This window comes from Sitophilus oryzae, unplaced genomic scaffold (assembly GCF_002938485.1).
Source record: "Sitophilus oryzae breed Bouriz unplaced genomic scaffold, Soryzae_2.0 scaffold_111_pilon_pilon, whole genome shotgun sequence".
Taxonomy (NCBI): Eukaryota; Metazoa; Arthropoda; class Insecta; order Coleoptera; family Curculionidae; genus Sitophilus; species Sitophilus oryzae.
Genome location: NW_022145749.1, coordinates 2,451,893 through 2,463,900, shown reverse-complemented (window position 1 = coordinate 2,463,900; position 12,008 = coordinate 2,451,893). Strand labels below are relative to the sequence as shown.

The 12,008-nt window shown below is 32.0% G+C and overlaps 1 protein-coding gene across 3 annotated transcripts in view; it reads right to left on the bottom strand.

The window, feature by feature from the left end:
* LOC115883847 overlaps positions 1 to 12,008 on the bottom strand; it is a 90,535-nt gene that overhangs the window by 62,084 nt on the left and 16,443 nt on the right. For all 3 annotated transcript variants that reach the window (XM_030902275.1, XM_030902260.1, XM_030902266.1), the window contains exon 2: positions 5,041 to 5,224. In XM_030902275.1, the coding sequence (XP_030758135.1) occupies positions 5,041 to 5,142 (102 nt within the window). In that variant the 5' untranslated portion in view covers positions 5,143 to 5,224. The remainder of the gene's footprint in view (positions 1 to 5,040; positions 5,225 to 12,008) is intronic.

Here is a 12,008-nt window from a genome sequence, read left to right as displayed (position 1 = left end):
GATGAGAAAAGCTTATTTTTAAAATGTTTTCTGATTTTGCTCGACAAAAAAATAATGCTAATGTTACAACATCACCTTGGAACACGATCTAAATTAACAAACATAACTAGGGCGCTTTAAAGCCATCTAAAACAATAAATTACCATTAAAACCGCCATATTTACCAATTAATTCTTTATCCGAGCCTCTCTGGATAGTGTTGCACATTCGTTGCGATAATAAATGCGAGAAACACTTGCGCTGGCACAGGTAGCAACAGCCAATTAAAAGGTGCGTAAAAACGTCAGATGCGACATTCATACGGCCACATTTGAGAATTCGCGGGAATATATATGGTCGATTAAGTTTCCTCCGGAGGTTTATCACGACATACTCTAGTTCCTCCGTGATGTATAATCAAAAAACATCTAATTAAACTGCTTAATGCTTTATGGATATACAAAACGGCCAGGAATATTTTTATTTATTTTTTATAATGCTAAACGAAGTCAAAGACGGTAGAATGACAATGGATGATAATTTTGGCAACGTCAATATCTAGAGGTCATTTGCGGATATAAAACTCATCAAAAATTAACACCAATTATAGAAAGACTAAAAAAGGCCTAACCTAAACAATGTTCGACGGTAAGGTTTGGGTTGGATAGTAAACATTTTCAATTAAGTTATTTATATTATAAGTTACAATATTATTTATATATTAAGTTATATTTCAATTAAGTTAAGCTATTAAGTTATCTTGTACACTTCGCACTAAAAGAAGTTCTAAAAAGAACAATGTTCGACTGCAAGGTCTGCTAGTAAACATTTTTAGCTTAAAGTATCACAACACTATTTATTTAAAGCAAAAACTCGAAATACAAAACTGAAGTGAGAAAACGAATGACATTGTCAGGAAATAAATAAATAAATGCGGCAACTTGACATTTTTTACTGCAGAGCTACCATCTAAATCCCCAGCGCGAAATTTAAATTTCGCATGTCAGCACGGCGCCGAATATGTCCATGGCTGGCAACAATGAACTTAAAAATCGCGATCTCGATTACTTAATTAATATTAATAATTAATATTAGTTATTAATAATTATCGTTAATTGATATGACATGTAGAATCACATTTTTGATAAAAAAACAAAATAATTGAAAAAACTAATATATATAACTATATAAATAATAATCCTGATTTTTTTTATTTTCTTGGGATTTAGGTTCGGGAAAACTCTGATTAAGTTTTCATGTGGATTTTAAATAATAATCTTTATTAATATAGTTAGTTCGATCCAGAGACAAACTGTATAAAACAAAATATCGTTTTAGTGGCAATGTTTTCTAAAGATTGCGGTTAATTTTCTACATTCTACCTAATAAATGAATTTCAAATACCATTAAGTAGAAATATTTAAGGATCATTCTAAATGTAAGATCTAGCAGCCAAACAGTTGTGGCAATAACTTAACGGCAGTTAAAAGTCTAATATAATTTCCTGGGCGCATATCAATTTAGTACCACTGAAAATCTAATTTTATCCGGTAGTATTTTCTGCCCGAATCCTTGTAGTTTTTTTCTTGTTTACTGCCACTTTCAATTCATTTACATCTGTTGCGCTTGTATTTCAACCGAGGCTAATTATTTCAAATAAACATGCCGTATAACACGGCTGGAAAATATACTAAATGCTTTCTGGTTGATTTCAAATATACGGAAGGAAAACATCCAACGTTCAATTAGCGGTTTTGTAGCTACTTTGTAGGTGTTTCTAATTTTAGACCTTCGGAAAAGTCAATTTAGAGTTGAAGTCTGACTAGAAATTTTTTATCTATACAGTGTTTTCTCAGATGAATTTGCATTAGATGTAGATAAACAGAGTAATAAAGAATTATCTAGAGTGAATTTATTTTACACATCTATACATATATTGCGCAATCTATTCTGTGTAAGTTATCAATAATTCTTAAAGCACCGGTCCTTCTACAAAACCCTTCACGCATCTTCAACCACTTGCATCTTGCCAATGCAACCACTTGCAAATGTTACTCGCATCTAATGTAACTCGCAAATGATGTCAAGAATTGGGTTGCAGCTATGTCGAAACACCGGTTTCCAACAGCTCACCGATGTTAATCGACATTATACGATGTGATGTTAAACTCTGTCGTGCTGTTGTTTCATGACAAGAGTGTAAAATCTATTGACAAACACTGCTCCTTCACGCCGGTTCGACGCCAGATGAGATCGAATATCTCGTGAGTAAGAGTCGATTTAAACATTCGCCAAGTCGGTAGGCTATTAACAATGTTATGGCCGAGGACCGCAGTTCGGATTCCGCGTAAACAAAGTACACCTCATCTAAATTAAACTTAGCAGCAAAAAGGAGACACTAACTTAAAATATTTTTACGTATAATAACACCCTTTATAAATAATATAATTAAGTATAGTTAAGAACATTTGTATTTTAAATTTTTGGAATCCAGTAATCGATGGAAGAATGGGTTGATCACTATAGAAAGCTTTTAACTGAAGACAGACAAGAATATCGTAACCAATAGATATAGATGGCGTAGAAATACTAGTGGAACCAAAAACTATAGAGCAAACTATAAAAACACTCAAAAATGGAAAATCACCCGGTTCAGGAAATATTCCCGCAGAACTACTTAAATGTGAAACAAAGAAGCTGTATAAAATGATCACTAACCTCTTATAATAAATATCCAAATGGACATCCAGTCCCTGAAGAATAGAAAATGACCTAGATCTCTTCGATTCACAAAAAAATTGTGAGAAAGAGTGACTCAACAATGTATTGTGGAGTAAAGAAATAGGAAAGACGCGAAAATATAATATATAGGAGATAATAAAAGGAGAATAGAGGCAGTTGAAATGGACGTATTTAGGCGGTCTCTCGGGATATACAGACTAGAAAAGAGGAGAAATGAAGAAGTCAGAGCGCTAATTGGACTAGAGGAACCGCTGACAAAAGAAGTTGAAAACAAGCAGCTAATATGGTGCAATCACGTGCAGCGAATGGAGGATTCAAGACATCCTAAGAGAGTGATGGAATGAATACCCCCATACCTTAGAAGGAGAGGAAGACCAAAGAAAGTCTGGATGGAAGGAATAAATAAGGCCATGAGTGCCAGAAACCTTAGAGATGGACAGTGGAGCAAACGAGAGGTGTGGTAGAAGGGCATCGGACTAATTTTTAAAATTTGCATTAATTTCAAATTTGAAACAAGGGAATTGTATCTTGTGGAATTGTTACAATTGTGTTTTTAGGTGTAACTAAAATTATTTGTTGATATTGTTGACGTTGTAAATTCGGCAGGTATTATAAAAATGCGTTTAAATTAAATTTCGTAATAAGATATAGAGAATATATCAACTTATATTGTGTCTTATATTGTGTATTCAGAATTATGTCACTTTCGGACAAGAATATTTTAATTGAAGAAGCCAATTCTGATTGATTTGAATAATAATTGTTCACAAACTTAATGTTCAACCCCAAAACATATATATTTATTAGATATCTTATTTAAGACCCTTGCATATATATGCGTTGAGTTTAAAAGCTATATAAGAAAAGAACTGGATTTAAATATATTCTCTAAAACATAGGTCAATAACAATTGGCAAGGAAAAATTTACTAGACAGATTTACTGCATTTTTATGTATTCTGGTCTGCTTTTAACTCTTTTGAAAAACAATGTATACGAATAGTTGGTAAGACATCATTCCGAGGTGTAATAAATGTTGTGGTTTTTCTAAATTTGTTTCTTTGACGCATATCTATTGTTTCTATTTCATTTAACTATTATTTTTATATGGGTACATAACTTTTTAAAAATAGTAGAATAATTTATGAATATCAAGAAATGATCAAATATAGTTTATTATATACGAATCAAATATTTAAAAAATAATAAAAATTAATCTACAGTAGGTCTCCAGATTGTCTTTACATGAGGATTTTTTTAAATTAACATTTTGAGGAAAATGCATTCTTCATAAAAGTTTCGCTTTGCTTGTTCTAAAATCATTATAATCCCGTTTACACTATAATCCCGTTTACAATCTTCCTTTACAAGTTCTTTACCGTTTTAGAGAAAAATATAAAAATCATGAAAATGGATATACTTCTTTTAAGTCTCAAAAATCAAATCGGTTCCATGGTAATATCATTTTTAGGTTTTCATTCTTTGGTAGATGATTATTACTAATTTTGATTAACTTGATATTTTTTGCTGTTTTAATATGTTATAGAAGCACAGTATTTATTTAGCTCAATGCAACGAAAAAGGTGATTATAAATTTTGTGCTTCTTTAACAAAATATTAAAACAGTAAAAACATATGAAGTTAATTAAAATTAATAACAAACATCTATAAAACAATATGGAACTTAAGATGCAATAGCATTATTAGGCCTAATTATTTTTTTTTCATATAATTTATTAAAATATTAGTACCATTCATCATATTTACTATTAACTTAAAATAGAAAGACTATAATTAATTTGATCTTAATATACTTTCTAGAAAACTATGCTATCATAAACTACTTTTCTAGGTATATAGAAAAGTAGTCTCTTTGATCTTTGATCTTAAAAAAAGGAGGATGCGATGCAGAAATCAAGAGAAGACTGTGTATAGCCCGCAATTCCATCATCAAAGTTAATAAAATATGGAAAAATTGAGCCGTTTCAATTAGCAGCAAACTAAGACTACTAAGATCCAAGCAGATCTCCAAACCGTTGGGTAGACCAAATGAAAACGATAATAGGTCATAGTCTGCACAAGGCCAGTATTGCCGCGCAAGACATAACAACATGAAGAGACACAATAATTTCGATTTCATAATGTCACAATACTCCCATAGAGTAATAGGAAGGAGGAGGAGGCTGTCATAGCATTGCAGAAATTTGCATGAACAGTTCCACAAAACTATTATTAATTATGCCAAGACATGACTTTAAGACGTCTTATTCAATTATATTATTTGAATTAAATTAGTTTGCTACTGTTAATGGATACTTACTTCTGTCAAAGTAGTTTCCTCTACACATTCACTGTCTTCCTCTCTGTTAGCAGATACAATTTCTCCACTTTGTTGGGGCACAGATACTTGCATATTCGACATATTGGTGCTGTGTTCCCTATTCCGTTTATCTTCTACTTTGTTGGCAAAGTCTTCAATTTCAGGAAATTGTGCTGTTGTTTTTCTAAAAGAATAATTATGTATTAGAATGTAACTATAAATGTGAAACAAATTTTTATTGCGATTTGCATCCTTTGAATTGATATTGAGAATAATATAAAAAACGTGGTAGATGATTTAATGTTGATGAAGCAGGTATTCTCTATTATTAGAGAAGTGCCATAGAATGTTTCTCTAAATATAAATAAAGCATTTTTATTATATGTAGAAGTAAATTTTGTGTTCAAAGTGAAACGTCATCTGGTAAAAATATTTTTAAAAAACACTGCAGACATTGAGCTAATTACGTGTTTGACATCACAATTGTTCAACATCACAAAAGAACTGGTCCAAAAATAATCTAGTGCGTTTGAAGGAGGAAAAAAATCTACCCTCGACATTTATTGAATATCAATTAGCAATTATTTCCGACCTTTTTCCTAAGGTATGTCTATAAATAAACATAATGCGAAACTCCAGGTTTGTCAAAAGTATAAAAAAAAACGTTCAACAAATTGTCGAACCTGTTCGGTGTGCCAACAGAGAGTGCGTATAATATGTTTTGAGATTGGTACCAAAAAACAAAGAAAATCATTTTACACCATTGAAATAGCTATACTACCTTTCTTTAATTAATTACTTTTAAAAATCAGACTTTCAAAATCATCGACAAATAAGTTTAAAGGATTGTTTGGATTATTTTCAGGGTAGCGGTCACTGCGGTCAGTGTCTCAAAAACGTATTTGTTTATGTCTCAATATTTCGTAAAAATGTGCCACAGAATTTTATAGTTATAGACCTTTATAGATTTATTATAGACTTCTGAAAAGCTTGACATTCCAAAAGCATTATTTAGCGGTATATATCAGTGGTCATGCAAAATATTTGCTAAATATAGCAATTAATAATAATTAAATGAATAGGATTATATTATGATCATTGTTAAAAATGTAAAAGATAGTCGAAAACTTAATCATTTTTTTAAGAAGTAGCTCAGCCAAAAAGCGCGCAACAAGAGGCACGCCACAAAGAGGGGTATTCACCTCTGCTGTGGCAAATTGTAATGAACCCGATCCTGACCTCTCTGACAATGAAAGGAATTAGGACATAACGGCATATGCAGACAACGTGGTAATACTGATCGTTGGCCCGCAGATCAGTGATCAGATGGAATATGCTCTGAAGAAGCTAACAGAATGGATAAAAAGGAATGGTTTGAGCATCAACCCAGACAAAACCGAACTCATTCTGTGTACAAGAAAATACAAGATACTGAACGCTACCAAAGCTGGAAGGAAAGACACTTGCACTTGCTAAGGAAACAAAATATTCAGGAACCATTCTGGACTCGAAACTTTCCTGGAAAAGGAACAAGGAGGAAAGGATGATAAAGGGAACAAATGCATTCTATGCATGTAAGAAACTGTTTGAAAGAAGATGGGGTCTGCAGCCGTACATTATACACTGGACACTGTACACTGCTATAGTTAGATCAATTATTACCTATAGATCACTAGTATGGTGGGAAGCGGTACTTAAAGAAAGTAATAGAAAAAGCCTCACAAAAGTACACCGACTAGCAGCTCTAGGTACAACTGGAGCAAGAAACAACACAGCGCAAGCTGCTCTAGAAGTAATTCTGGCCTTACAATTAATCGACTGGCTCGTGAAGGATCTGGCCTCAAAGGGTGCCCTAAGATTATAGGAATCCAGTCTGTGGAACCAGGCCAACTACGGTCACTCCAGGATATTGCCAGTGATAAGGAAAATCATGGCAAACACGAGTCCATATCTGGTAGACCAGAAAACGCGCTACAGCTCGAAGACTGTAGCCAGTGGTAGATAGCATAAAGGCAAAACAACTACTAGAACACAAAAAGAACCTAGTACGCATAATTGTAGCTGTCATCACTGGAAACTGCTCCACGGGAGTAAACCTCGTGAGATGGAAGATTTCCAACGCCGACTACTGCAGAGAATGTGGAGAGGAAGAAGAAACCATATAGCACCTGCTGTACCACTGTCTGCCACTGGAATACCGACGCTTTAAAACTTTAGGGCAAGATTTTTTGCGGGATCAGACATGATCCCAAACCCCAGGGACCTATCCTAACCTACCTAGATGAAGTCTAATTAAAAATAGTTAAGAATTTTTCCACTATACAGATATATTCGAAAGTAAAGTAAACTTTTTTATACATATATAACACGTTGAATTTGAGATACCAATGACCAAATTTCGGACAATCTGTATATTATTCTTACAAGTCATATTATTATATTGATGTTTATTAATTATCTGTCACAACAAATCGTATTTTTTATGCATTCGTTTGGCCCAGATAACCAGAAGTCGACCCAACATTGCCACGGATACAAAACTAAAATTAACTATTTTTTTCAGGCTATAAGACCAGCTTAAAAAAAATAAATATACATATTGTCCACGTCGGGTATCTGGCTAGTGTCCAAGCATCGGTTCAGCTGGACTCATAAATAAAATCGGCCGATTTTAATTTTGAAGTTGCTGCAAGGTTTGCGTAATAAATAAGAAGACATATTATCTTCATATTGGATATTCTGGAACTTTCGTGTAACATCGCGATGGTTTTCAACGGCATTTGTAAATATTAACAGCTGCATTTATTTTCATTATAAGCAGATATTCTATAAATATATTAATACGGCCGAATACTATGTTGTTCTGTAGTGTGGTCAAAAAATCTTTAGAATAATGGACAAAGTCACCAGACAAACAGTTAAGAAGTTCATACTAAAAGAAATGATGATTATCAAAAACAGTAGTTGGTTTCCTAACAGTGCACTGCAAGCTCGAAACGAATCCATAAAGTTGATAGGATTGGTGGATGAAGCCATGTGCAAATTTCGTCAATCAATAAACAAAATGGCAGGACACATTTTATGGCAATGGAAAGGTGTCTAAGTTATCAGAATTTTTGAAAAGAATATGACTAAAGAATGTATAGTGGAGTGCCCAGAGACTTTTATCTCGGAATTCAATTACTGTGAATGTATGAATGTGAAACCTTCTGTATTGAGTTTTATAGATAAAATACTAAAATGTTTACCCATTTTTTTTCGTTGCTTTTAATTTTTTATTTTAGTAATTTTAGTAAATTCTTAATTATTTCCTTCTTAATGTTTTGATTTTTCTAATTCTTTTTCTAAGTAAATTTATTGAAATAAATAAATCTAATGCATAAGCTATACTTATTCTGCTTGTATTCTAATCATTGAAATTTTGATTGAAATCGAATTATACAGGGTGGTGTCATATACGACGCGGTTTTTACAAGGAGAACAAAAGTTTGTGTTGAAGTGAAATTTTGTGAGCTTATGTAAGTCAACTTAATGCATTTTCTAAAATTATGTAGAGTTCTACAGGGTGTCCCCAAAAAAAATTACACATCAAAGTTATGTTTTTTGTAATGGAACATGAACAACCCTATATATTAATTCATTTTTGGATTCTAGTAAAAAAATAAAGGTTTGTTTTATTAGAAAAGAATATGACTAAAATGTATAGTTTTTGAAATATATTCACATGCACGAAAAATGGTCACCTTAAAACTTTGATGTAAAGATTAATATATTTTGTTTTAATGGGCCGATTTTGATGATTTTTTAAGCAGTGTGTAGCCCAATTCTTTTACTTTTTAGTATCTTTTCCTAAATTAAAAATGATACTCCCCATCTTTTAATAATTATACGAGGGAAAACAGAATGTTGATATTTTGGTGAAAGTTTGAAACGCCCTGTGGAATATGTTAAAACAGCAAGAAATTTGAAAATCATTTTAACAGCTAGAGAACCATCCTTTCTCGATGGTTTGTTTTTTGGTTCATCTCATTAGCTTTATTTTTGTTGGAAATATTCGCTTTTGAAGAAGACACTAACATTTTTCGTATTTTTTACATTAAGACCATGCCTTTGCTTTTGGGCCTAGTCAACACATCTAGTAAGTTCTGGTCCCGAAGCGACATAAGATTTGCTTCATTTAATCTTCTTCTTATAGTCCGTTAGTTAATATGTACGTTCCTTAAGTGCAATTCATTATCAATTTGAAAAGCTGGCAAACGGCGGTTTCTTAGCGATAAACTGACAATAAGTCGATCGTCTCGATTAGGAGTTATCATACGAAGGTCCCTGGACGTCTAGATTGACGTCCTCACGAACTTGGTCATAATTCAAAAACCACTTAATATACTCTATGGTATTAAGATATTTTTGAAACCGGAATTTGACTCACCCTGTATATCTATAAAAATATTTTGGAAATGTAAACTACCATTAAACACATATTTTGTAAAAAGTTTGAAGTGAAAATCTCAAATAGGAATCCTGATACAGAGCTTTTCCGGAATGTGGAGCCATCTTGTATGTATGCATTTGTGTATATGTGTTTATTTAAATACTAAAGTGAAAGCAACGAATTTAAATGGATAAACTTTGTAATATATCTTATTAACAATACAATGCAAAAAGTTTTATAAAAATTCGTTCACAGGAAATGAATTCCGAGGTTTGTATCCCATAAGGGCTTAAACCACTCTACTAGTAACCTAAAAATCAAAAAAGAATCACAATATACATATAAAGGTCACAGTGGAATAGACCAATAACCACCTCTAGTGATGAACAAATGGACTCTTTTGGTATTGGTCTTGGTCATGGGTCTTACTCCAAGACTGGTGTTTTAATAGATGTTTACTAGATGCACTTTGTACATAGAAAAAATCTCGCTCATCACGAGCCACCTCAAAAAATCTAATCCTAGAGGTTGCCGTCTTGTGAGTACTGAGACTGCAAGCACAGACGCAGAAGAACTTTACCTCAATTTTCGGCTGACAAGAGCAATGTATCTATTACTAGAATTTTGACTGGTCGAATGAAATCGTAAGTCAAATATCGTAAGTCACAGCAACTTTTAAAAAGGCATATCAAACCATAGGGTATATATCAAACTATATAGTTTTTTTTTATGAAAACGCCGGGAACGATAATTGCAGAATAAAATTTAGTAACTTTTTTCTACTTTTTTGTTACTTTCATCTCCACCTAATATTTGTTTGTAGAACTGGGATGTACCGAACATAAATTGAGTTTTTTTAAGAGATAATTTAACTTCATTCATTTAGTTGACATTAACTCGCAAGAAGCAACCAAAGAACTACAATAAAATAAAAGAAAAACTTTCCTTGATTATGACCACAATTATGGCCCAAAACGAGAGAAGACTAAGGTGGATTTTGCTGATTATAATCATCTTTTTTAAGTAGTTTTGAGATTTGTCGACATTTTGCTGATAATAACTAACATATAAATTTGTTGGTAATTTACCTAAAACATAATAAATATGATAATAAATGATCATTTTGTATCCAGTTGCCAATGATTTTAAAAAAATGTTATTTATAAAATTTACAAGTAGATCCATTTTATAACATTATAGTAAATAAACTAGGCCTATACGAGATATTTAGAAGCCAAGATGACGGTATTTTGGAGTCTGTTTATATAAATCTCGGCATGTTGAAGTTGTAGGGGTACCGTTAGCTGTAATTACAGCTCGGTTTTAAGCGTTAGCTGTTATAACAAGCCAGTTTTAACCACTCTAGAGCGGTTAAAACCAATCTGTTATTACAGCCAACGGCACCTCTACCACTTCAACAAGCATGAGAAGCTATATAAACCGACACCAAATGGGCCGCCACCTTCGGTACTAAATATCTTGTACCGCCCTGGTTTATCTACTCATTATAACATGTCATAACGTTCCTTCATGACATGCTAATATTTAAAGGGGTGATTCTTAGACCTATTCTAAGAGAAAAACTTCATGTGAATGTATGTCCTAAACATCTTAATTTCTGAGATACAAGGTGGTAAAATTTTCTAAAAAATTTTTTTTTTCTCAATAACTCTGATTTTATGACAGATATCTTTATGAAACTTAATACACGTCTTCTATCCATCAAAATGTCTTTTTTGGCGTACAAGGAATCGTATTTATTTCAACCAGAACCGTCCATATGGGTTTTATTCTCTTAAAATAATGTTTTTCTTAAAAATCTCCATTCATTTCTAAATATTTTTTTATCTCTTGATTTGTTTTCATCCGATGCATAGTATTTGCTTAAAAAAATAAAACCAGTTTATTTCAGGGTCAAATCGCTGAAAATCTGATGCATCAGTGACTCTTGTGTGGAAATCATTTCTGCATCGATCGGCTGGAAGGAAATTAAGAAATAAAACATTTTTTTTTGTATATCAAAATATGTTTTTTGATGCATGGAAGACGTGTATCAAATATAACATTAGAGATATTTTGAAATACAAAATTTGAAAATTTTACCTCCCTGTATCTGAAATGTTAAGTTGTTTAGGACAGGGTTGGCATGATTTAAATCAAATGATTTAAATCAAGTAATTTTTTTAATTTTAATCATGTGATTTAAATTAAAAAAATAATTTTATTGAAACTTTATAATAAATCAAAAAATAACTGTAAAAGTTATAAAAACGTGTCCTAGAAAACTATAAAAAATATTTCTATAACAGATATAACAGTTAATAAAACGAAAAATAATTGTAAATGTTATAAAACTTTATAGAAATATATATTCATCAATTTAAATGTTTAGCCGATTTTTGAAGTAATTTCATGTGAATCCATTAGACCGCTAAACGCAGGGATTTATTTTAAAATTTATGCATATAAGTGACATAAATTCGCTGTTCAAATACATATCATTCGCAAAATCTAGTTCAGAACTAGGTTCTTCTAA